At 42.3% G+C, this 27,992-nt stretch overlaps 1 protein-coding gene across 1 annotated transcript; it reads right to left on the bottom strand.

Annotated features, from left to right (window-relative positions):
• On the bottom strand, positions 1-27,992 carry LOC112617378 (ALK tyrosine kinase receptor-like). The gene is made up of 6 exons (XM_025374146.1): positions 27,868-27,992; positions 23,347-23,439; positions 20,678-20,779; positions 11,255-11,389; positions 10,487-10,577; positions 1-1,146 (listed from the first exon to the last, which is right to left on the bottom strand). Exons 1-6 carry the CDS (start codon positions 27,942-27,944, stop codon positions 448-450), a joined length of 1,197 nt encoding a protein of 398 aa, XP_025229931.1. The 5' UTR covers positions 27,945-27,992; the 3' UTR covers positions 1-447.

The raw sequence follows: 27,992 nt of genomic DNA on the forward strand, positions 1-27,992 counted from the left end.
AGTCATTACAAATAACTCCTTTATTTCTGTTCCCTCTCCCCTCAAATGGCTCATGTCCACATCAACAAGGTAAGGAAACATCTATGACCCCGACTATGAAACATAGAAGCAGCTAATTCTGACTACATTGAAGCAGAGCACACACAATTTAAAAGAAGCATAAGGAAGTATACAACAAACATGCATAAAAACCTTATGCAACCACATCCGGGCCTTGCATTTATCACTCATTTTTATGACATTTCTTCTTTCGAAAGAATAGGATGAACCCATGCTCAAAACCTTTCTAAAGCGTTTTGAAAATACAGCTTTTTTGGTGGCACTTCAAAATAGGTTGGCACAAAACAAAAAGTGACATTTGGTCTCTGGTTTGTGAAGGAGCCATTGCCTCTCTCTCCTCCACGGTCTTAGGGATCCTAAGGAAGAGAAGTGAGTGTGCGACCGAGCTCAGGGCCCAGGCTGGTTCATGCTATTCTTGCTTTTCAGAATGGTGTCCTCGTAATGACCAGCTCCGGGGGCAGTAGCGGCTTCTAAGGGCAAGCCCTGTTGCTGGTAGCCGTAATTGACATTCCCACAAGGGAAGTGACGTAGCCTGAACAGAGGTACCTCCTTCATGTTGGCAGTCAGCGAAGAGGGCTCTAGGAGCAGTGAGGCCCCCGGAAGTCTCCCAGTTGCAACGTTAGGTGGGACAGTACAGCTTCCCTCCAGCCCCAGGTTACCTCTCTCATGTGGCTCCTTCTTTGCTAGAGGATTATTCTTTTTGGTGGGTTTCTCTGTAAACCAGGAGCCATACGTTGGGTTCCACAAGCTGGTGGGCTTGTTTCTGGATCCCTGGACCTTGTGCAACTCCGAAGGGGGGTTGGACTGAGAGAATGCCATATTCACGTGTCCCCCTTCCACGGCCTGCCCTCTAGGGACTCGAACAGAGACCTCTGCAGCTGTGGGTTTCTTTGCAGCCTTGCCAGAGGAGGTGGTAGGCACAGGTGGTGGGGCAGCTGGGCTGCGCTCCTCCCCCCGTTTCGCCTGTTGAGAGACCAGGAGAGGAGGAACCCCCTCAGGGTCCTTGGGCCTCACGGGTACTTTCTCTTCCTCTTCTACAAGTGGACCGTATTCTATCGGCAAAGCAGTGTTGATTACATCTGGGTCCTGCCGTAGGAGAAATGATTAAAACTTTGACTCAGACACAAAAAATGTTGGATCTAGAAGATACCTTAGAGATGATGTTATTTAAACATATTCTACAGATGAAGAAACCAGTATTTATTGAGAATATAGTAACTTATAGACACTGGGGCATATGAATGAATGGGAAGTCATCCTTATCCTCAAAGACCTTAGAGGGTAAGTGCTATAATGGAAGTGTGTATGGGTGCTTGGGACAGAGTGGAGCAGGAAAAGCTTTGCAGAGGAGGAGACCTTTGGCCAATTTTTAAAGAAAGATTAGTGGATTTTTTTTAAAAAATTAAAATTATTATTTGTATTATTCCAGTCTAGTTCCACTAAAATTGTTCCAACTGAAAAAAAAAAATCCTATGTGTTTGACTTCAATAATGATGTGGGGGTGGTGGCTGGGGGAAGGAGGAGAGGAGACACATGCCATGCTGGCCTACAGGGTTTATTTTTTGATCTCTTCCTAGCTGCTTTCCATTTCCATTTTGTTACTTTACACTTGATTATAAATTTTCCTGTGCCACATCGTCACATGTGCAGGTACCACAATGCATGTTTTTTTGTTGTTGTTGTTTTAGAGATAGTCTTGCTTAGTCGCCCAGGCTGGAGTGCCATGGCTCAATCCTGGTTCAGTGTAACCTCTGCCTCGTGGGTTCAAGCCATTCTCCTGCCTCAGCCTCCTGAGTAGCTGGGATTACAGGCATGTACCCCACCCCCTGGCTAATTTTTGTATTTTCAGTAGAGACAAGGTTTCACCATGTTGGCCAGGCTGGTGTCGAACTCCTGACCTCAGGTGAGGCACCCGCCTTGGCCTCCCAGAGTGCTGGGATTGCAGGCATGAGCCTCTGCACCTGGCTTACAGGGGTTCTTTAGTCTGGATGTGAGGGACCCTTTGCACAACCCCGGAAATGCTGAAGTGCTGTGAGGAAAACCATTCACAAAAACAAGTTTGTGCTAGATCATTTTCACAGTAATAGATTAGGGAAAATTTGTGGAAGAAAAATTAAATTTGGAGAAATTCATTAATATGTTATGCAAATTGAGAAAAGACCCTTGTTACCTAAGTAACAGAAAAACACATGAGTATTCATATTAAAAGAGTTCAAAACTCAAAAAATAACTACCTTTGACTCATTAAAACATTCTTTAGTTCCCTCTCTGTTTTTTAGTAATTTCTATAGTGAATCATTTTAAATATGCTTGTGTAAAACTGCCTGCTTTTGGGGGGGCGTGCCTAAGATGGCCAAATAGGAACAGGTCCAGCCTCCAGCTCCCAGCGTGAGTGACACAGAAGATGGGTGATTTCTGCATTTTCAACTGATGTACCGGGTTCATCTCACTGGGTCATGGGTGCAGCCTGACCAGCGAGAGCTGAAGCAGGGCGAGGCATTGCATAACCTGGGAAGCGCAAGGGGGAAGGGAATTCCTTCTCCTAGCCAAAGGAAATTGAGACACACAACACCTGGAAAATTGGGTAACTCCCACCCTAATACTGTGCTTTACCAAGGCTCTTAGCAAACGGCACACTAGGAGATTATATCCCACACCTGTCCCAGAGGGTCCAGAGCCCATGGAGCCTCCCTCATTGCTAGCACAGCAGTCTGAGATCTAACTGCAAGGCAGCAGCAAGGCTGGGGGAGGGGCCCCTGTCATTGCTGAGGCTTAAGTAGGTAAACAAAGCCACCGGGAAGCTCGAATTGGGTGAAGCCCACCACAGCTCAAGGAGGCCTGCCTGCCTCTGTAGACTCCTCCTCTGGGGACAGGTCATAGCTAAACAAAAAGCAGCAGAAACCTCGGCAGAGGTAAATGCCCCCATCTGACAGCTTTGAAGAGAGCAGTGGATCTCCCAGCATGGAGGTTGAGATCTGAGAATGGACAGACTGCCTGCTCAAGTGGATCCCTGACCCCTGAGTAGCGTAACTGGGAGACATCCCCCACTAGGTGCCGACTGACACCTCACACGGCGGGGTACACCCCTGAGATGAAGCTTCCAGAGCAAGAATCAGACAGCAACACTCGCTGTGCAGCAATATTCTATCTTCTGCAGCCTATGCTGCTGATACCCAGGCAAACTCCAACAGACCTACAGCTGAGGGTCCTGACTGTTAGAAGGAAAACTAACAAACAGAAAGAACACCCACACCAAAACCCCATCAGTACGTCACCATCATCAAAGACCGACCAAAGGCAGACAAAACCACAAAGATGGGGAAAAAGCAGTGCAGAAAAGCTGGAAATTCAAAAAATCAGAGCACATCTCCCCCTCCAAAGGAACGCAGCTTATTGCCAGCAATGGAACAAAACTGGACGGAGAATGACTCTGATGAGTTGAGAGTAGAAGGCTTCAGTCCATCAAACTTCTCAGAGGTAAAGGAGGAACTACATAACCAGCACAAAGAAACTAAAAACCTTGAAAAAAGATTTGACAAATGGGTAACTAGAATAACCAATGTAGAGAAGTCCTTAAAAGAACTGATAGAGATGAAAACCATAACACGAGAACTATGTGACAAATGCACAAGCTTCAGTAACTGACTCAACTGGAAGAAAGAGTGTCAGTGATTGAAGATCAAATGAATGAAATGAAGTGAGCAGTATAGAGAAAAAAGAGTAAAAAGAAATGAACAAAGCCTCCAAGAAATATGGGATTATGTGAAAAGACCAAATCTACGTCTGATTGGTGTGCCTGAAAGTGACGGGAAAAATGGAACCAAGTTGGAAAACACTCTGCAGGATATCATCCAGGAGAACTTCCCCAACCTAGTAAGGCAGGCCAACATTCAAATTCAGGAAATACAGAGAATGCCACAAAGATACTCCTCGAGAAGAGCAACTCCAAGACACACAATTGTCAGATTCACCAAAGTTGAAATGAAGGAAAAAATGTTAAAGACAGCCAGAGAGAAAGGTCGGGTTACACACAAAGGGAAGCCCATCAAACTAACAGCAGCTCTCTTGGCAGAAACTCTACAAGCCAGAAGAGAGTGGGGGCCAATATTCAGCATTCTCAAAGAAAAGAATTTTCAACCCAGAATTTCATATCCAGCCAAACTAAGTTTCATAAGTGAAGGAGAAATAAAATCCTTTACAGACAAGCAAATGCTTAGAGATTTTGTCACCACCAGGCCTGCCCTACAAGAGATCCAGAAGGAAGCACTAAACATGGAAAAGAACAACAGGTACCAGCCATTGCAAAAACATGTCAAAATGTACAGTCCATCAATGCTAGGAAGAAACTGCATCAACTAGTGAGCAAAATAACCAGCTAATATCATAATGACAGGATCAAGTTCACACATAACAATATTAACCTTAAATGTAAATGGACTAAGTGGTCCAATTAAAAGACACAGACTGGCAAATTGGATAAAGAGTCAAGACCCATCAGTTTGCTGTATTCAGGAGACCCATCTCACATGCAGAGACACACATAGGCTCAAAATAAAGGGATGGAGGAAGATCTACCAAGCAAATGGAAAACAAAAAAAAGCAGGGGTTGCAATCCCAGTCTCTGATAAAACAGACTTTAAACCATCAAAGATCAAAAGAGACAAAGAAGGCCATTACATAATGGTAAAGGGATCAATTCTTCAGGAAGAGCTAACTATCCTAAATATGTATGCACCCAATACAGGAGCACCCAGATTCATAAAGCAAGTCCTTTGAGACAAAGAGACTTAGACTCCCATACAATAATAATGGGAGACTTTAACACCCCACTGTCAACATTAGACAGATCAATGAGACAAAGTCAACAAGGATATCCAGGAATTGAACTCAGCTCTGCACCAAGCGGACCTAATAGACATCTACAGAACTCTCCACCCCAAATCAACAGAATATACATTCTTCTTAGAACCACATCACACTTATTCCAAAATTGACCACATAGTTGGAAGTAAAGCATTCCTCAGCAAATGTAAAATAACAGAAATTATAACAAACTGTCTCTCAGACCACAGTGCAATCAAACTAGAACTCAGGACTAAGAAACTCAATCAAAACCGCACAAGTACATGGAAAATGAACAACCTGCTCCTGAATGACTACTGGGTACATAATGAAATGAAGGCAGAAATAAAGGTGTTCTTTGAAACCAATGAGAACAAAGATACAACATACCAGAATCTCTGGGACACATTTAAAGCAGTGTGTAGAGGGAAATTTATAGCACTAAATGCCCACAAGAGAAAGCAGGAAAGATCTAAAATTGACACCTTAGCATCACAATTAAAAGAACTAGAGAAGCAAGAGCAAACACATTCAAAAGCTAGCAGAAGGCAAGAAATAACTAAGATCAGAGCAGAACTGAAGGAGATAGAGACACAAAAAACCCTCCAAAAAATCAATGAATCCAGGAGTTGGTTTTTTGAAAAGATCAACAAAATTGATAGACCACTAGCAAGACTAACAAAGAAGAAAAGAGAGAAGAATCAAATAGACATAATAAAAAATGATAAAGGGGATATCACCACCGATCCCACAGAAATACAAACTACCATCAGAGAATACTATAAACATCTCTATGCAAATAAACTAGAAAACCTAGAAGAAATGGATAATTTCCTGGATACTTACACTCTCCCAAGACTAAACCAGGAAGAAGTTGAATCCCTGAATAGTCCAATAGCAGGCTCTGAAATTGAGGCAATAATTAATAGCCTACCAACCAAAAAAAGTCCAGGACCAGATGGATTCACAGCCGAATTCTACCAGAGGTACAAGGAGGAGTTGGTACCATTCCTTCTGAAACTATTCCAATCAATAGAAAAAGAGGGAATCCTCCCTAACTCATTTTATGAGGCCAGCATCATCCTGATACCAAAGCCTGACAGAGATACAACAACAAAAAAAGAGAATTTTAGACCAATATCCCTGATGAACATCGATGCAAAAATCCTCAATAAAATACTGGCAAACCGAATCCAGCAGCACATCAAAAAGCTTATCCACCATGATCAAGTGGGCTTCATCCCTGGATGCAAGGCTGGTTCAACATTCGCAAATCAATAAACGTAATCCAGCATATAAACAGAACCAAAGACGAAAACCACATGCTTATCTCAATAGATGCAGAAAAGGCCTTTGACAAAATTCAACAGCCCTTCATGCTAAAAGCTCTCAATAAATTCTGTATTGATGGAACGTATCTCAAAATAATAAGAGCTATTTATGACAAACCCACAGCCAGTATCATACTGAATGGGCAAAAACTGGAAGCATTCCCTTTGAAATCTGGCACAAGACAGGGATGCCCTCTCTCACCACTCCTATTCAACATAGTGTTGGAAGTGCTGGCTAGGGCAATCAGGCAAGAGAAAGAAATCAAGGGTATTCAGTTAGGAAAAGAAGAAGTCAAATTGTCCCTGTTTGCAGATGACATGATTGTATATTTAGAAAACTCCATTGTCTCAGCCCAAAATCTCCTTAAGCTGAAAAACAACTTCAGCAAAGTCTCAGGATACAAAATCAATGTGCAAAAATCACAAGCATTCTTATACACCAGTAACAGAGAGTCAAATCATGAATGAACTCCCATTCACAATAGCTTCAAAGAGAATAAAATACCTAGGAATCCAACTTACAAGAGATGTAAAGGACCTCTTCAAGGAGAACTACAAACCACTGCTCAGTGAAATAATAGAGGACACAAAGAAATGGAAGAACATACCATGCTGATGGATAGGAAGAATCAATATTGTGAAAATGGCCATACTGCCCAAGGTAATTTATAGATTCAATGCCATCCCCATTAAGCTGCCAATGACTGTCTTCACAGAATTGGAAAAAACTGCTTTAAAGTTTATATGGAACCAACAAAGACCCTGCATTGCCAAGACAATCCTAAGCCAAAAGAACAAAACTGGAGGAATCACACTACCTGACTTCAAACTATACTACAAGGCTATAGTAACCAAAACAGCATGGTACTGGTACCAAAACAGAGATATAGACCAATGGAACAGAAAAGAGCCCTTAGAAATAATACCACACATCTACAGCCATCTGATCTTTGACAAACCTGACAAAAACAAGAAATGGGGAAAGGATTCCCTATTTAATAAATGGTATTGGGAAAATTGGCTTGCCATAAGTAGAAAGCTGAAACTGGATCCTTTCCTTACTCCTTATATGAGAATTAATTCAAGATGGATTAGAGACTTAAATGTTAGATCTAAAACCATAAAAACCCTAGAAGAAAACCTAGGTAGTACCATACAGGACATAGGCATGGGCAAGGACTTCATGTCTAAAACACCAAAAGCAATGGCAACAAAAGCCAAAATTGACAAATGAGATCTAATTAAACTAAAGAGTTTCTGCACAGCAAAAGAAACCACCATCAGAGTGAACAGACAACCTATAGAATGGGAGAAAATTTTTGCAATATACTCATCTGACAAAGGGCTAGTATCCAGAACCTACAAAGAACTCAATCAAATTTACAAGAAGAAAATAACCTTATCAAAAAGTGGGCAAAGGATATGAACAGACACTTCTCAAAAGAACACATTCATACAGCCAACAGACACATGAAAAAATGCTCATCATCACTTGCCATCAGAGAAATGCAAATCAAAACCACAATGAGATACCATCTCACACCAGTTAGAATAGCGATCATTAAAAAATCAGGAAACAACAGGTGCTGGAGAGGATGTGAAGAAATAGGAACACTTTTACACTGTTGGTGGGACTGTAAACTAGTTCAACCACTGTGGAAAACAGTGTGGCGATTCCTCAAGGATCTAGAACTAGAAATACCATTTGACCCAGCCATCCCATTACTGGGTATATACCCAAAGGATTATAAGTCATGCTGCTATAAAGGCACATGCACACGTATGTTTATTGCAGCACTATTCACAATAGCAAAGACTTGGAATCAACCCAGATGTCCATCAGTGACAGACTGGATTAAGAAAATGTGGCAAATATACACCATGGAATACTATGCAGCCATAAAAAAGGATGAGTTCGTGTCCTTTGTAGGGACATGGATGCAGCTGGAAACCATCATTCTCAGCAAACTATCACAAGAACAGAAAACCAAATACCACATGTTCTCACTGATAGGTGGGAATTGAACAATGAGATCACTTGGACACAGGAAGGGGAACATCACACACCGGGTCCTATTGTGGGGAGGGGGTAGGGGGAGGGATAGCATTAGGAGATATACCTAATGTAAATAACAAGTTAATGGGTGCAGGACACCAACATGGCACATGTATACATATGTAAGAAACCTGCACGTTGTACACATGTACCCTAGAACTTAAAGTATAATTAAAAAAATATATATATATAACCTAAAAAAAAAAACTGCCTGCTTTTAAGAGGGATATTATAGACTATTGAGAAAAATACTCCTAAGAAGGTATATATGTTTAAGTGGGTGTATTCCATTCATATTACAACAAAATAACCTAATGTCATTAAATGAAGTTCTCTGAAAGAACCCCCAATAAATTGACGTAGGAAGTCTGTATAGATAAAAATGCCAGGTCACCCACCTGAGCTGAAAGGAGTAAGAGGATGGAGTAGTGAGGCTGGAAAATGACTACAGTTTGAAAAATGTGTCTGTCTTTAGTCACAGTGAAGAGGAGGGGATTTAAAGAAATAGTGGGTAGGCCGGGCGCGATGGGTCACACTTGCAATCCCAGCACTTTGGGAGGCTGAGGTGGGTGGATTATGAGGTCAGGAGTTTGAGACCAGCCCGACCAACATGGAGAAACCCCGTCTCTACTAAAAATACAAAAAAAAAAAAAAAAAAAAAAAAGCCAAGTGTGGTGACACACGCCTGCAATCCTGGTTACTCAGGAGGCTGAGGCAGGAGAATCACTTGAACCCAGGAGGTGGAGGCTGCAGTGAACAGAGATTGTACCACTGCACTCCAGCCTGGGTGACAGGGTGAGACTCCATCTCAAAAAAAATAAAAAATAAAAATAAAAAAGAACATAAAATGCTGACTCAAAAATACTCATTTTGTATTCACTCAAAACAAAAATAACAATTTAGGCCAGACACAGTGGCTCATACCTGTAATCCCAGCACTTTGGGAGGGCAAGGTAGGTGGATCATGAGGTCAGGAGTTGGAGACCAGCCTAGCCAACATGGTGAAACCCCATCTCTACTAAAAATACAAGAAAATTAGCCGAGTCTGGTGACACACGCCTGTTACTCAGGGGGCTGAGGCAGAAGAATCGCTTGAACCCAGGAGGTGGAGGCTGCAGTGAGCCAAGATGGCACCACTGCACTCCAGCCTGGGCAACAGAGCGAGACTGTCCCCAAAATTAAAATAAATAGTGGCTTATTGACTCTTCTAAAATATTCTCAGAATTAGATATCCTGGCAGAATGAGAGCCAAGAGAGAGGGAAAGAAAGTGAATACAGGGAAGAGATCATCGGACAGAACAAAGCCCTGAGCGGGCAACTGGTGATACTGGCGGCAAGGCTGGCCTTAAAGGGGAGGAGAGATGGGAAGGAGAGTGGTGAGGAATGGCGGCAGAGGCAGAGAAGTTTGTATCAGAGACAGGGAGGAAACGAGGTCATTCTCATACGATAATCTCCACCCTCTTGGGGGAGGAAGCATAGCTGTCTGCTGAAAATGAGGGAGAGAAGCAAAAATTTCAAATCATTACTGAGCGAACGGGAGAGGGTTCTATAGAGGAACCCACAGGATTGCTAGAAAAATGTCTGACTTAGACAAACTCTTCAGGCCTTAACTCCTCATCTATAAGGTGGGGATATTTTACATTCCTCAATAAGGATAAAACAAAATACACAAAAAGTGATTTGTACAGTATGAATGATACACAAGTATTATTGATGATGTTAAACTTTCCTCAGATTACTTTGAAATTTCATTCTCTTAATCCTCCTGACATACATAGTTGGACATATAATGTATCAATTATATGCATTTAATTATTTCACATGTTATTTCTGCAGCCAGCCTCTAAACTATTTGCGAGCAGATGTGTTCCATACATCTGTGAAGCTTCAATTCTGGCTAATAAAACATTAGGTCCCCAGTAGGGACTTGGTAAATTCTTGTGGACTGGATTGATTCCCCAGTCTTACTGCGCGTCTGGCACTGTGCTGTGTGCTGGTGAACTTACTGGTATTATATTTTACAAAATGGGCAAATGGAGACACTAGTCATTCCATTTTAGACAAAATTAATTTTCACTATTGTGATCATAAATCTTATACTCTGACTGGCTTGACCTATTTCATATTTCGGTATTTGCCATCTTTAAGACTTTTCCATATAGAGTAAATGTTGATCAAGGAAAGAAAATGTTTCTACCTGGGTGCAGTATTCAATCCTCTCCAAAATGATGGCAAAGTTGGGCCTGTCTTCAGGCTGATGTTGCCAGCACTGAGTCATTATCCGGTATCTAAAAGAAGTAGCACATTAATTAAAATCAGGAGAAGCACAACTATGAAAAATATATTTTGTTCCAGCCCCAGGGTTGGAATGAATACGTTGAGGGTGGGAACTCGTCTAGGCCTGTGTACTTGGCCTATGCTGCCCCCTGCTGATTGGTCAAGGAAGAGTGTGCAGGTGTAAAGGTATCTAACACAGACATCCTGATGTTTACGTTAACTACGGCTGCTCTCATTCCATTCCTGAATTAAAGCCACTTCGGGGACAGAATATTCCAATTACATTTCCCATCTGCGTTGCTTGTGGGAAGGAAGTGAGGGGTGCCAGGCAGGGCAGCAGACATTGCAGGGAATGGAAATCTTTAAAGTAGACACGGACATACGGTGTACGGCAGCAGGGCCTGGGACACACATTCCCAGCAGGAGCTTGGGGAATGTAGACTTGGTGAGTCCACAGCCTGTAGCCAGACAATGGACACTTTTTCTGGGATGGCATCATTGCTTTTGAGGGCCTGGGAGACCCATCCATCTCATTGAAGTCGCAGTCACATTCCCATCTTGGGGCATATTAAAGGGAGGGCAGCTATCTACCCCTTCATCTTAAAGAAGCATATGTGACTCTGGATATTTTTTGAAAAGAAAAACTGCTTAGTAACTACTAGTAGAAAAGTTCCTAAGAGAGTCATACACAGGCCCAGGGCAGTTCTTGGGTGGGTCCATCCGGCCTCCACTGGTGACGAACTCCAGAACTTCCTGGTTGCTTTTGCTGGGATATGGCATATATCCGAGAGAAAAGATTTCCCACAGCAGCACTCCAAAGGACCTGGGCATGGGACAGAGGACATGGAGATGGATATAGACACACCCACCCACATTCACTCACACACACAGGCACACAGACATACAATTTCAACCCTTTTTTTGGTTTCATTATACCCTTGGCCATAATAGAGAACTCTTAAAACGTAGAAAACTTTTAAAAATAAGAAAATACTGCACGTGATGCTCCCTTAAAAGACAACCACTGTTAATGTGTAAGTCGTTTCTGTGCTGAGATTTTTTTTTCACTTAGTCACAGTTATATTCAATATGCAATTTTGGACCTTGATTTTTCCGCACATTTCATTATAGCATAAATATTTTCCATGCCAGCACATATTATAAATAACATTCGGAATGGCTAATGGCTATAAAACATTCCATTGAGTAGTTGGTTTGCCTTATTTCCACATTGTTTTCAGTTTTCAAAATATTTAACATACTATGATGAACATCTCTGTGCATTTTTTAAAGGGAAGATTTTAAGATAAAGGCTCTGAATTACTAGATTAGGATGTACAGCCAGCTGATTCCATAGTCTCTTGCAGTTCTCTGAGCTTCAGTTCCATCTATCAGATGCCCACTCATCAACTTCACTGGCCTATTTTAATAGGCAACTCAAATTTAACATGCCCAAATGGAACTCTTTCTGTACACACACCATCTCCTCCTTCATTCTTTTCCAACTCAGCAGCATCTCTGGTTATACATTCAAGCCCAAAACCTAAGAGTCGTCCTTGATTCCATTCTCCCACACTCCTCCACTTCCCATCCAACAGTCAGCAGTCCTATTAACTCTACTTTCAAGATAGGTCTTGAATCCAGATAGGATAATCTAGTAATTCAGGGTGGTTACTGAATTAAAATGTAGGATAGTTCTAGTAAAATAAATAGATCAAAAGAATATGAATGTTGACAAATTCTTGATACATACTATTTGGTTTCCAAATGTGTTATTCTATTCATCTACCAGCACCATGTAAAAGCGTGGTAGACACACTCACCAGCATTGAGTATTCTTAATAACAACAACTTTTGCTGATTTTAAGGCAAAAAATGGTAGAATATTTTAAATTATGTTTATTGACTTGATAATTAACATGGTTGGATGCTTTCCCAAGTGTTTATTAATTCATTTCACTTTTTTCCTATGAATTGCTCATTTTTACGGTATCTATCAATTTTCTTTTTGATTTGTAGGCATTCTTTGTATGTCAGAGATGTTAACCTTTTATAAAAAATTCAAATACTTTTATTAATTTCTTTCTTTTTTTTTCTTTTTTTTTTTGGGGGGGGGAGATGTAGTCTTGCTGTTACTCAGGCCGGAGTGCAGTGGCGCCATCTCGGCTCACTGCAACCTCCACCTTCCAGGTTCAAGTTGATTGCCTGCCTCAGCCTCCCAAGTAGCTGGGATTACAGGTGCCCACCACAATGCATGGCTAATTTTTGTATTTTTAGTAGAGACAGGGTTTCACCATGTTGGCCAGGCTGGTCTCGAACTCCTGACCGCAGGTGATCCTCCCACCTCAGCCTCCAAAGTGCTGGGATTACAGGTGTGAAACACCGCACCTGGACTTAGTTACTTTCTAATGCTACTTTTTAGCATACCAAAGATTTTTATTTTGAGATAGTCAAACCTATTTTTTTAATGTCATGATTTCCTTTACTTTATAGTTATACAATCTTCCCTTCGCCAAAGATTAGATAAATATTTGCTATCTTCTTCTAGTTGTGTTTGTTTTTCTTCTCTTCTTAAATCTAGTTGGAATTTAATTTGGTGTCTAGTGTGAGGTAAGGACCTAAATTGATTTGCTTTTCAAATAACTACTCTTCCAACACTATGCATAAGATAATTTCCTCCTTACCCATTGACTCGCGATTAAAAACAGGTCTGTTTCTGGCTATATTTTCACTTCATCTATTTGTCTGCTTCTTGCATTGATACCATTCTGTTTTAATTTTTGTGTATTTGTCTTAATATCTGATAAGGCATTTTTGTCTATTTCTCTTTAAAAAATATTTGATTTCTCATTTGTTGTTTTAAAAGCTTTATGAGATGAATTCTTCGTGTTCTAAAAGAATCACCTTTGATATTTTGATTAAAACTTTAAACCACTACTCTGATGATTAGCTTTTTGACAAAGACTATCTTTTAGTGTCTGACTGTAGTTTTCTGAGGTTAGTAAATATCACCACAAAAATTGTAGAGGAAAATAGTTCCTCCATCTTCTAAGAAACATGGGGTGCTTTTATTGTCATCATCTGTGTGAAATTTCAAAGACTGTTGTGAGAAGGATTGGGCAAAGATATTTTCCCTATTTTTCAGGTGAGAAGGTTGAAGCAGGGGTTATTATACAACTAATCTGAGACAGACTGGAATACATTATTAGATCTCTTGATTTTGCTACCTACAAATTGCCTGGCACGCATATTCTTCCTTTCTGTTTGGTGATCTTACTTCCCTTCAAGGCAAAACTAACTAGGCAAAATCAAATGAGCAAGAAATTGGCAATAAGGCCTAAAGAATTACAGCTATATGTTTTCTCCTTTTCTAGATAGATACAGGTTATAGCATCCTTTGAGAGCACTAATAGAACTGCACATGGATATTTAGTTTCTTAGAGTTCAAGGGAGCAATAAGTAGTATTGGTCATAGAACTTTGATAATTTCGAACAAGTAGGATTGTCCTATTTGCAAATAACAATACCAGATACTTAGTTAAATTTGAGTTCCAGATAAGCAACAAATAGTTTTTTTAGTATATGTATGCTCCAATATTTATACTAAAAAACTATTTGCTGTGCATCTGAAATTCAATTTCACTGGCCATTTTGTATTTTATCTAGAAACCCTACAGATAGGGCAAATCTATATTTTGTATGCCAGATGGTTCTTTCATCACCTATAAGCCTGCCCTAAATAGGAGCGACAAAGTCCAAAGCTTTGCACCAGAGCATTTAAAATCAAATAAAGAGAAATATATACATATATATATATATATTTAAAACTTCACTTTCTTTTTGTATTAAACTTGCTCTGCCTGAAATGATAGAAATAGCATACATCATTGCTGATTAAACTGTTAAACATTTGAATCAATGAAGATAACAATCTGATAAAAGATTTTAAAATAACAAGCTGCTCTGTGTCAGCCTTTAAAAGCCACATTTTTCTCCTTAATCATAACCTGAAAGGAGGTTATGATTAAAGAAAAAAGGCCATTGTGGAAGATGGTCTCCAGGTGTGATACAGGGTATGCTCTTAGGAAAAATGGGAGCCAAAAATTAATATCTTTAAATGTCCATCCAGCAGATTCCAATATCTCACGCAGTTCTTTGAGCTTCGGTTTCATCTATCAGATGCCCACTCATTAGCTTCACTGGCCTATGTTAATAGGCAACTCAAATTTAACATGCCCAAAAGGAACTCCTTCTGAACCCACACCATCTCCTCCTCCAATCTTTCCCAACTCTGCAGCACCTCTGGTTATGCATTTGTTCAAGCCCAAAACCCAGGAGTCATCCTTGACTCCGTTATCCCACACCCCTCCATTTCCCATCCAACAGTCAGCACTCCTGTTAACTCTACGTTCAAGAAAGATCTTGAGGCTGGGTGGTGTGGCTCACGCCTGTAATCTCAGCACTTTGGGAGGCCGAGGTGGGCGGATAACTTGAGGTCAGGAGTTCGAGACCAGCCTGGCCAACATGGTGAAACTCCGTCTCTACTAAAAATACAAAAATTAGCTGGGTGTGGTAGCACAAGCCTGTAATCCCAGCTACTTGGGAGGCTGAGGTGAGAGGATTGTTTTAACCCAGGAGGCGGAGGTTGCAGTGAGCTGAGATGGCGCCACTGTACTCCAGCTTGGGTGACAGAACGAGACTCTGTCTCAAAAAAAAAAAAGTCTTCAATCTGACTACTTTGCACTATCTCCACTGCCACCACCAAGCCACACCACTCTCCTCTTTCTCTCAGCTAGCAATGTGCAGGATTTTCTTAACTGGTTTCCTTCTTCACTTACCCACCTCTAGCGTAAATTCAATGGCAGAGGGATTTTTTTTAAAAAAGCAAAGATCATATCACACTCCTGCTTACAACCCTTCAACCGGCATCCCATGGTGTTTAGAATAAAATCCACATCCCCTCATCTGAGCTCCAAGGCTGTCTGTGTTGTGACCCATCCCTTCCACCCCTACTGGCCCTGGGCTCCCTTAGCTCCGACCATCAGGACTTGATTTAATTTCTCAGCAAACAAGCTAGGCTCATTCCTGCCTCTGGCTGTTCACACTGGCTTTTTTCTGGAAAGTCTTTTCTCAGTTCTTTCCAAGGCCTGCCCTTTCTGTCTTTCAGGTATTGAAGTTACCTCCTGTGAGGAGCTTCCCCCCGCCCACCTTTGCCAAAAATCCCCCAGCTCCTCCTTCTTCTGCCTGATTGTCTTAGAGCACTTCCCAATCCCTGCAGCTATGTAATTTAAGCATTCCAGTTGTGAAACAGTCAAAACTTTAAAAAGAACCAGAGTATCTATGTATCTAGATGTTAATCTTTTGCCTTATATGTGTCAGCTCTCCCTTTCTTTATGAAGACTTAAGAGACAGGAAGACCCCACCTCCCTCTCTCCGCTCCCCTGAAGTTAGACTGTATCCTACCCTTGTATGTTTCACATTTTTAAACAATGCCTGAAAGCACGAACAATACTCTGTATTATAGACATTTTTTACATTGTAAAGTTATACATAAATGATATCCTACTCCTTTTTGTAATTTGCTTTTTCCCCACTGAACACTGTTTTTGAGATTTATCTATGTTGATACATGTAGGTTTAGTGTGTTCTTTTATACTGCTGAATAGTTTTCCATGATATAAGTAAACCACAGTGAATTTTTCCATCTCCTAGTTGAGGGGTAGTTGGGTTGGGTTTTGTTTTTATTTTTGTTTTGCTGTTTCTCGATTGTAAACAATGTTGCAAGTGAACATCCAGCGCCCAAGTCTATTTGTGTCATCTTCTCTCTAATACTTAAAAATAGGAGTGTTGGGTCACGGGATGTGCATGTGTTCGGGACAGTTACTTAATTGCTTAAGTTATTCTCTGTCTCTGGATCCCCTGGGTTGCTGGTGCTCTAACTTCACTGCATATCATATCAGAATCATCTGTTAACACACAGATTGCGGAGTCCCACCCCTAGAGTTTCTGTTGTATTAGGCCTGAGGTGGGGGCTGAGGATTCGCAGTTCCCAGGTGGTGCTGATGGACCACACTTAGAGATCCACTGGGTTACGTTAAAACCAAATCTCACTGGTGTAAAAACAACAAAGGCTCTTGCTCTCATTATGTGATGCTGGTCAGAAAGGCAGCTCTGGCCATTCGTGGACGCATCGTGTTATGACATGATCTCAGCGCCAGGCTTTCAAAATGTGGAGGTTGTTCATTCATGCATTGTCTTCTTACGTTTCCCGTGGTGCTGTTAAGTGATTTGATGCCATTTGGATTCCTTATCTTTTATCACTAGTATTTTTTACTATTAATTTTTAAATTTTTCTTCATGGAAGTTTGCAGGATCTTTATCACCATTGGCCTGAGGATGTGCCTTTTTTTTTTTTTTTTTTTTTTTTTTAGAGACAGAGTCTTGCTGTGTTGCCCAGGCTAGAGTGATCTCGGCTCACTGCAACCTCCGCCTCCCAGGTTCAAGCAATTCTCCTGCCTCAGCCTCCCAAGTAGCTGGGATTACAGGCACCCACCACCACGCCCAGCTAATTTTTGTATTTTTAGTAGAGATGGGTTTCACCATCTTGGCCAGGCTGGTCTCGAACTCCTGACCTCATGATCCACCCACCTTGGCCTCCCAAAGTGCTGGAATTTCAGGCATGAGCCACTGCGCCCAGCCAAGGATGTGCCCTTTTTATCCATGGTGATTGGCACTTGGTGAATTCTTTCATTCTGGAAATTTATGTCCTATGCTAGGAAATCTTGAATGATTTCTCTGCTGTCTTTATTCTCTTCATTTCCTCTGTTCTTTCTCTCTGGGACTCCTATTTTGTCAGCTAATTGGACCTTTTGGTTTACACCCCTTAATTTTTTAAATAAAAAATTATTATATTTTCCTATATTTCCCATTTCTTTTTAGGTTTATTTTCTAGAAGGTTTATTTAGCTTCACACTCCATCCTTTTCATTACTTTTACATTTCTATCCTCAAAGTTTTAAATAATAAGATTTACTTTTTAGAACAGTTCAAACTTGGAAGAAACTGTGAATACAGAGTTCTCCTGTACCTCATACTCGATTCCTGCTACTTTTAGCATCACATTAGTATGATACAGTTGTTACAATTAATGAACCACAATTAAGGCATTATTGACTGAAGCCCATACTTTATTCAGCTTTCCTTAGTTTTCACTGAATGTCCTTTTTCTATTCCAGAATCCCACTAGGATATCACATTACATTGAATTGTCCTGTTTCTTTAGGCTTCTCTTGACTATGACAACATCTCTGACTTTCCTTGTTTTTTATGACCTTGACAGGTTTGAGGATCTGGTTAGGGATTTTGTGGAATATTCCTCAATTGAGATTTGTCTGTTCTTCTCATGATTAGACTGTGGTTATGGGACATGGGGAGGAAGAAGACCACAGAGGTAAAGTACCATTTTCATCACATCAGGGGTGCATACCGGCAACACGACCCAGTCCTGTTGTTGTTGTTGTTGTTGTTATTATTATTATTATTATTATTATGAGATGGAGTTTCGCTTTTGTCACCCAGGCTGCAGTGCAGTTGCACAATCTCAGTTCACTACAACCTCCACCTCCCAGGTTCAAGCATTTCTCCTGCCTCAGCCTCCTGAGTAGCTGGGATTACAGGGGCCCACCACCATGCCCAGCTAATTTTTGTATTTTTAGTAGAGATGGTTTTCACCATGTTGGCAAGGCTGGTATTGAACTCCTGACCTCAAGTGATCCACCTGCCTTGGCTTCCCAAAGAGCTGGCATTACAGGCATAAGCCACTGTGCTTGGCCCCTAGACTTATCACTGTTGAGGTGGACTTTGAGCACCTGGCTGAGGTTGTATTTGTCAGGTCTCTCCACTGGGAAGTTTCTTTTTCCCCTCTGCCCCAGCCCTATACTCTTTGGAAGAAAGTGAGAACACGCAGCCCACACAGGCTTCAGGGCAGCCCTGCGCATATCCTCGAGGCTGCCTCTTATCACACTTGGATTTCCTTATCCTCCTAAAAGTATTGTTTAAAATAACCTTTTGTCGCCCATTTATGGTTGCAATAGTTTTTCTGACCTTTTGGAGGATATTATAGTTTTTAAAAAAAGTTTTCCTAAACTTTCTACATGTTTCTTCTTTCAAGTTCCTTTTTATATGTTTGTTTTCTTCAGATTAGAATATTTTCTCAAGTGTTTGTTGATTCTTGGTTGTCTGTTCATATTTTAAGACCGGGACATTAAGAAGCCATTGGAAAGTTCTGTGTAAGACATTGGCTGGTGGGCAGCTTGCTTGCTTGTTTCACTGGGTGCAATTTTCTGTGACTGCTGTAAAAAAACCAAAACAAACAAACAAAAAACTACATGCTTGGTGGCTTAAAACAACATAAGTTCATTCTCTGAGAGTTCTGAAGGCCGGACCTCTGAAACTGGTATCACAGGACTGAAATCAAGGTGTCAGCAGGGTTGTGTCCCCTCCGGAGGTTCTAGGGGAGACTCTGTTCCCTGCTTCTTCTGGCTTCTGGTGGCTGCGGGAACTCCTTGAGTTGGGACCGCATCTCCAGTCTTGGGCTCTGTGCTCACACTGCCTCTTCTTTTGTGTGTATGACATCTCCTGGTCCTTCTCCCTTATATGGATACTTGCGATGGCATTTAGGGCCCATCTAGATAATCCAGGACAGCTGCCCCACTCCAGGATCCTCAACTCCATCACATCTGCAAAGACCCATTTTTCTTATAAGGCAACATTCTGGGCCTCTGGGATTAGGACGTCATACCTTCAGGCGGCCATTATTCAGCCCACTGCACCTGTGCCCCACTTGGCAGTGCTGTATCTGTAATTTTCTCTTCATCGGTCCTCCAAAGAGAAATGATCTGATCTCCTGCCCAGCTGCCAGTGTTCTTGGTGCTGAGGGGCCAGTGGGGGCCAGGACCAGAGAGAATTCAGTTCAGTCTCTTCAGGGAGAGAGCCCCAGTCTTGTGCTGATGGTAGATGAGGGACAGCCAGCAAGCTTCAGGGGTGAGGAGCTCAGCCACAGGATTTAGTTATTCCTTAAACAGACCTTTCATGAATTTTCCTGTTTGCTATACCTCCCCTTCTTTTCTTCCTCCCTCCCTCTCTTCTCTCTCCTCTCTTCTCTCCTCCTCCCTCCTACCCCCTCCTCCCTCCCCCGCTTTCTCTCTCTCTCTCTCTCTTTCTCCCTCTCTTGCTTGCCCAGGTTGGAGTGCAGTGGCATGATCATAGCTCACTGCAGCCTTGACTTCCTGGGCTCCAGTGATCCTCCCATCCAAGGTTCCAGAGTAGCTAGGACCACATGCGTGTACCATGACACCTGGCTAATTTTTAAATTTTTGGTAGAGATGGGGCCTTTGCTATGCTACCCAGGCTGGTCTTGAACTCCTGGGCTCAAGCAGTCCTCCAGCTTCAGCCTACCAAAGTATTGGGATTACAGGCGTGAGCAACTGTGCCTGGCCTACACCCCTACTGTCAATTTCTGGGCCTTTCTGGGGCTCTTAGGCCGAGGGAACCAGCCCTGCTTCTGGATCTGGACTGTTGGTTTAGAGATCCACTTTCTAGTCTTCTTAGTAAGGTACCACGTGTTCATGACTTCCCAGTTTCCAAAATTTTGTCATTGTTGTGTCCTTGTAGGGTTTAATGCAAATAAAAGACACCCTTTATTGCGGCGTGTGTGTGTGTGTGTCTGTGTGTGTGTGTTTGTGTGTGTGTACTTTGTGAAAGGCATGCGTTCAATCTGCCATTTAAAATTACATGTGACTGTTAATGTGTGGTCCTCCAGCCAGCAATGGCAGCATCACTCTGGGACTTGTTAGAAATGCACATTCTCAGCTAGATCCCAGACCTTCTGAATCATAAATTCCCAGGGTAGGGTCCAATCATCTGAATTTTAACAAGTCTTTATGAATTCTGATATATGCTCACATTTGAGAACCACTGTTGTTGGGTGTATTGATTCTGCTCTTTTCCCTCCCTGCTAACACAGGGGCTCCCGGCTTAGAGTATGGAATCATTTGGCCCAGGAGCACCACCTTACGGCTGCAGGGATGCCTGGAGGATGATAGCAGACTTACCATGTGTCTGTTTTAGAGGTGAATATTCCTTCCATGAAGGCCTCTGGGGGCATCCACTTAACTGGCAGCATCGCACAGCCTCCCTTTCTGTAGTAGCTCGCCCTGTGGGGAAGGAGAGGAAAACCAAACTAGGATCTGGAGATGGCACTAAGCATCCGCTCTGTCGGGAAAGTTGAGAAAGTGGGAACAATATAGTCTACCCATTAAAGGTCTGAAATTAACCAATGGTCCTTGGTGGTTCAGAAGGAGAGCAGGGGCACACAGATCTTTTAGTTAAGAACGTTGGTGTCATTTAATAGAAGACAAAATAACCCACGAGAGGCATGAGAGGAATGATCTATGCAATGACTAAGATACCTGCTAGCAGATGTTTAGCTTTCCCTGTTGGGTTTTGTTTGTTATAGCTCACAATGAATAACATTACTGCAACCTTATAAGTATAGTGTGTTTCTGATGATCTGCAGTAATGCAAGATCCAAAATGGGAGAACTGAGAGCAGGGCTTGTGTCTAATCATTTTGGATCCTCTGACACTCACAGCATTTAGTTCAGTGTAGGCAATCAACCAGTAATCTAGACAGCTGTGTGGACCCTGCCTGCCATGACACACCCAGACAAAAGAACACAGGGCTAGGCGTAGAGTTGGTTTGCAAGGTAGACGAGTTAATTTACTAGTTTTCATCAGTAATGTCATTAATGCAACTCACTGATAAAAACCAATAAATTAACTCATCTGCCTGTTAGGCCAATTGCATGTCTAGCCTGGTGTTCTCCTCTCTGAATGTTACAGGAGGCAGCTTCCTGCCAGCTGTTGACATTAATTAATTACCTCAATAAATATGTACTGAATATTCAGTGTGTATCAAGTACTCTGCCATGTGCTGAGGACATAAATAGGCCAGTCTCTCTCTCCCAAGGATATTGTTTGGTGGAAGAAATGGATATATATGCATTGCAATATAGAACACCACATACAGTAATGTATGTGCAAGGCTCAGTGACACAAATGAAGAATGGATTCATTCTACTTGAGGCAGGGGTCAGGGACAGGGAAAGCTTCACAGAAGGGCACTGATGGAGCTGAGTAGGAAAGACGCTCTCCCAGAAGACCATTCCTGACCCGTGCCATTGCACAAAGTATAGAGTAGGTGGGGAACGAAGGACTGTAGATAACTTCGGGTGGTTGAAGCCTGGAGCTGGGAGCTGTCAGAGCTGAGCCTGGGAAGGAAAAGTCAGATAACAGAGGGCTTGAGGAGTCATGCTGCAGCATTTGTATTTGAAATGAGAGGCAGTCCCAGGGTATTCTGAGGAAGGAGAGGAAGGAGAGGAAGGAACGCTGAGCTTGTGGGTAGCATCAGAAGGTGAAGTGGAGCAAAGGAGAGGAGTACGACAGATAGCAGTGGTAGACGCTCCAGAAATGTCTTTACTACATCTTCCACGTGCTGCTGCCCCGTGGTAACGTGATAGCCTCAGCATGCTCATGCCTCTGGGGACTGTTACCGTGTTTGACTGAGGCCTTGAGGGGTGGTGTCTGGATCAGTCTCACTTATTCTCCAAAGAGTTAAAGCTCCATACAACCACTGCTCCTCTCTCTACCCCTGTGAGTTAGGGAAGGGGTCATCCCATGCAAGGAGGGACTTGCTCAGCTCACATAGCAAGTCAGTGTTGTAAATAATCAGGGGGAAAAAAGGAACTAGGGGCTGGGAAGAGAAGAGTGAGCAAAAGTACAATTAAAGTAGTATTAGCTTTTAAAATGGAAGAAAATGTTTTTAAATGTAGCCTTGCAAATGTAGCAGGGAAAAAAAATAAGGCTGTGTTAGGTACTGATGGGGTCTGCACTGTCTCCACATCTCCTAAGGCTGCGGTAAGTACCAATGGGTTCTGCACTGTACTCCACATCTCCTGGGGTGGCTAAAGCTGAGCAATGAGCCAGGCCCTGCATCCTGCCTGATCTGGGATGCAGGTGCTTGGGGTGATAGAAACCATAGCCACTTAGAATTCCTGAGGACTGAGAAGAGGAGTTGAGGAAGTTCAATAAAGTTTGCTTTGAAGGTCTTTCCACGTCAGGTATCCAAGTTATCCCATGTCTCAGAGCATGGCCGGATTAGAGTTGGAACCGATGGACAACCTAATTAAGAACTTGGTGTTGGCTGGGCATAGTGGCTCACACCTGTAATCCCAGCACTTTGGGAAGCTGTGGTGGGCAGATCAACTGAGGTTGGGAGTTTGAGACTAGCCTGACCAACATGGAGAAACCTCATCTCTACTAAAAATACAAAAAATTAGCCGGGCATGGTGGCGCAGTAATCCCAGCTACTCGGGAGGCTGAGGCAGGAGAATCGCTTGAACTCGGGAGGCGGAGGTTGCGGTGAGCCGAGATCGCGCCATTGCACTCCAGCCTGGGCAATAAGAGCAAAACTCCGCCTCAAAAAAAAAAAAAAAAAGAACTTGGTGTCAATTATTGCAGGAAGTGTGATCCTGGATTTAGGCCTTCAGGCATGGTCACTAATTCAAGTTTCCCATGTCCTGAAAAGGAACTTAGTGAAATTTTAGGTGGAAAGTTGACAGGGTACCAGGAGATGATATAAGGGACAAGCAGCCACACCCCATTCGCTTGAGGGGCTGAGGTGGAAGAGACAGGCCTCGAGGGGTGAGGCAGTCTTTACTCACCTGTAGATGTCTCGGGCCATCCCGAAGTCTCCAATCTTGGCCACTCTTCCAGGGCCTGGACAGGTCAAGAGGCAGTTTCTGGCAGCAATGTCTCTGGGAAGAAAGAAAATGCATGTCCTAATTTTATCCCTAGGAAGATAAGTGTACTACGTCCATCACTAGGATTTTATCTCCAAGCTGAAGTTTAAATAGTTCCTTCTCCTCCCTATATTTCCTTTAGTATAGTATTCTTCAGTGTGAGAGAAACAGCCTTAACAATTCTAGGCCTCACAACTACAGAGAAATGGAAAAGGATTAGGGGAAATGATTAAAAATGTTTAATGGGGCAATCATAATGAAATGCAATATACTAGGAACTAGGATTTATTGGCCTTTTACTATGTGCTAAGTGTTGTTGTAAGTGCTTCATATATAATTCTCACAACAGCCCTATAAGACACAAGGTGCTATTACTGTCCTCATTTTATTTTTTAAAAAGTAAGCTAAAAGTAGATAACATAGGGTCATAAGGAATGTTATTTGACCTTAGGCAGATTTGGAACAAACCACTGGTTGGTTTCTGCCAGTTGTTTGAAAAAGTGTTTTAGAACAGCATGACTTCCCTGAAATCAAATTCAAGTAAATTAAGATATTCACAAATATTTCTAGTTTTTTGTTTTGTTTTGTTTTGAGACGGAGTGTTGCCCTGTCGCCCAGGCTGGAGTGCAGTGGCGCGATTTTGGCTCACTGCAACCTCTGCCTCCTGGGTTCAAGCAATTCTCCTTCAGCCTCCCAAGTAGCTGGAATTACAGGCATGCAGCACCACACCTGGCTAGTTTTTTGTATTTTTAATAGAGACAGGGTTTCATCAAGTTGGCCAGGCTGATCTTGAACTCCCAACCTCAGGCGATCCACTTGCCTCGGCCTCCCAAAGTTACTATTATTATTATTATTATTATTATTATTTTAAATAAGCCATTATGGTTCTTTTGTCCATGATTTTATCTAAAGCCTTTGCTAAGCTACATGACTGAAGAATCGCTTCTTTCAGGTGATAAAAAGTTGTCATCTCTGCTGTTGACTCTAGATGACCTGCTTTCCTGTGGCCTGCGCCTGAGGCATGGTCAACCACTGTCCAAGACTCATCAGCTTCTACTGTCTGACTGCTTACCGTTCTGGTCATGCATGTAGGAATGAGGGATACAGCCAGAAGAAGTCTAGGATGGGTCTCTAACAATATTAAGGTTCCTGTGCAGAAAAAAACAAGATGTACTTAGGGAGCACAGCTGCTGTTTTCATGTTCAACTGGTTTCATGATGGTTCTGATCCTAGGCTGAGAAAGGACTTAGAGAATCAACTGGCTGCTAGGATAGTATTTAAAAAATAGGATCTTGATTGGGGATCATGGCTGAGGGTACAAGAATAATGGGTTCAGATAGGAGATTTATGTTGTTAATACTGCTGACCTGATCCAGAAGGTTTAAGTTGAATTTTGAGGTGGTGTATAAAATGCCCCCATAAAACCATACACGCATAACACATATGACATCAAAAAGGAAGAAAAATAGTTGGCTGTATAGCCATTAATTCTCAAGAGAAATATAGCAAAGTAGACCAGGAATAATATTTATGGCTCCAGAAAAGTCTTTACACTGATGCGTATGGAATGGTTGCTTTAAAAAGTGATCGTGAATTTAATGGCAAGAAGGTAAATGCAATATACAGAACATACCAAGAGTTGGGAGAATGACACATCATTCATGAAATGGCAATGAACCATGTCCAAAGGAAAAAGATCTAATTTTTTTAAAAAATGGAAGCATGTGGATCTGGTAAGGAAGTTCCACTCTGAATTCCAAAAGCGTAGAAGTATACATGTGTGGAAGTCCATGAATCTTAAGAGCAGATAAAGGGTGCAGGGAGAGAGAATTCGAGGCAACTCTGTTGTGGGTATGTACCATAGACCTCTTAGCTAGTTAGAACATGTAAAAGACGTTTTTTCCATACAAATGACCAAATTACCCCAGAAGAAAAGCTTTGAATGAGATGGACAATTTCTGCCAGAAGTTTTCTTTTGCTTAAAACAGATCATCTGATACCTTCTTGATTTGGTGTTTGACAATTTAATTTCTTAAAAAGGAGAAAAGAGCAATAAACGATTGCTCTGGGATCTAATTCCAACCTTCAGTAACTATTTCTAGATATGGAAGTGACAGGAGTCTTGAGGGAATGTAATCCTGTTAACATCGTAACAACAGAGCATTGGGTATCATCGAAATGTCTTGTGGCTGTAGGAAAGCAGATGTCAAAAGGTCAGAGGACAAATGGAAATGATCCCTCAGCCAGAGAATCTGTACGTTATGGTGACCAACGTGGGCAGAGATCCAAAAAAAAGGAGAAAGGATCCCAATGCTAAGTGAAGGAAGACATCTGGTCACCAAGGTGACACAGGTTGCTCTCAGAGGAGTCCACACTTAGAGTACATGGACAAAAGATGGAAAGATGACTCTAATAAAGGACGACTTCAAAAAGTGCACAGCTTTGTCTCGACTGAGTAATGGAATGGCAAAGCCCAGAGTTGAGATTTATGGGAAGTTCTGGGTACAACGCAAAGGACAAGAACAGGACTGGGGAGCGGGGGAAAGGGCTGAAAAATGACCTTAAAAAAAGAACAGAACTGATACAGTCTTAGAAGCAGCAGATGGTGGAGCTGCTCCCGGCTCCTTTTTTGCTTTCATTATTTCTATGAAGCAGCATGACCTGCAAGTTGGAAAGGGTTAGAAGCTAGAGGGAGAACTGAAGGCCAAAAGGATGAAGTGACAGTAAGAGGATAAGCTCTTCTGAGAGTTGATTGCCTTCTGTTAGGAGTGACTTTGGAACTTAGGCAGGTGTACTTCCTGACTTCTCGTTTCCCCATTTTTATTAGGGAGAAAGCATAGCTTGTTATATATTTACATACTTTTCTATTCCTTTCTTTTCTTTTTTTTATTTTGAGACGGAGTTTCGCTCTTGTTGCTCAGGCTGGAGTGCAATGGCGTGATCTCGGCTCACCGCAACCTCTGCCTCCTGGGTTCAAGTGATTCTCCTGCCTCAGCCTCCCAGGTAGCTGGGATTACAGGCACCCCCTCACCACGCCCAGCTAATTTTGTATTTTTTTTTTTTTTTGAGACGGAGTCTCGCTCTGTCGCCCAGGCTGGAGTGCAGTGGCCGGATCTCGGCTGACTACAAGCTCCGCCTCCCGGGTTTATGCCATTCTCCTGCCTCAGCCTCCCGAGTAGCTGGGACTACAGGTGCCCGCCACCTCGCCCGGCTAGTTTTTTGTATTTTTTAGTAGAGACAGGGTTTCACCGTGTTAGCCAGGATGGTCTCGATCTCCTGACCTCGTGATCCGCCCATCTCGGCCTCCCAAAGTGCTGGGATTACAGGCTAATTTTGTATTTTTAATAGAGATGGGGTTTCTCCATGTTGGTCAGGCTGGTCTCGAACTCCCAACCTCACATGATCCTCCCTCCTCAGCCTCCCAAAGTGCATGATAAAATTACAGGCATGATAATTTTCTATTTCTAAGCTCTTACAGCATCTCTCATTTCCTATTTCGTACTTACATATTTTAATGATTATGAACATGCCTTAAACTCTTTGAAGACATGTGTTAATAAATTATTGTGAGTTCACCAAGTTATTATTTACTACATTAGAGGCAAATCATTAAGGAAGAGCTCTGCAAAGAGCCTGATGATCTGTTTTAGTTTTCTGATTTCAAGCTGTCAGCTGAGAAAGTCATCAGCTTTCACAAGGAAAGACATACATGATATATGATGTTCATAGCATGATGTCCCAGTCCATACAGCTTTTAAACACAAGAATGATTATAATAGAAGAAATGAAGTATAGAAGTAATGAAAATCATCATTATGCTTCATTTCAGAGTATTTTAGAAAAAAATAATATATCCAACAAACATTGTGTCCCCATTATATGCCAGGTATACAAAGATGAATACAACAGCATCCTTGCCTGTAAGCCACCCATTGTCAAAAATGCAATTCCTTAACTTCCCCATATGGAGCCCAGTTTTCTACGGGGGAGGGGGGAAGCCTTAAAGTGATATAGGACTTGAACATTCAAGATACAGGCAGGGGGCCTCACAGGAGGTTAAGAATTAACTTATTAACTTATAGGTCTCCAGCCCTGGCAAGGATATTTTATGACACCTGTTTTATGTAAGGGGCAAGTGAAACCCTGATATAATAAGTTACCATCTTAAAGACAAAGCCAAAGGGGCCAGGAGCCATCGCTCATGCCTGAAATCCTAGCACTTCAGGAGGCCAAGGTGGGAGGATTTTGAGCCCAGAAATTCGAGACCAGCTTGGGCAACAAAGTGAGACCCTGTCTCTCAAAAAAAACCAACAAACCAAAGCTGAATCATCCTACAAACAAACAGCCCTGGAGGGAGACCTAGTGATGTGAGCCCTTGAGATCTGCAGGAAAGCACACAGACAGCGACAGGATGACAGGAAGAGCACGGTCACTTTGACTCACCGGTGGATGAAGTGGTTTTCCTCCAAATACTGACAGCCACAGGCAATGTCCCGAGCCACGTGCAGAAGGTCCAGCATGGCCAGGGAGGAGGGCTGGCTCTGTGGGGAGAGAAAAGCGGGCCACTG

The sequence above is a fragment of the Theropithecus gelada genome, unplaced genomic scaffold (assembly GCF_003255815.1).
Source record: "Theropithecus gelada isolate Dixy unplaced genomic scaffold, Tgel_1.0 HiC_scaffold_16126, whole genome shotgun sequence".
In the NCBI taxonomy this organism is placed as follows: Eukaryota; Metazoa; Chordata; class Mammalia; order Primates; family Cercopithecidae; genus Theropithecus; species Theropithecus gelada.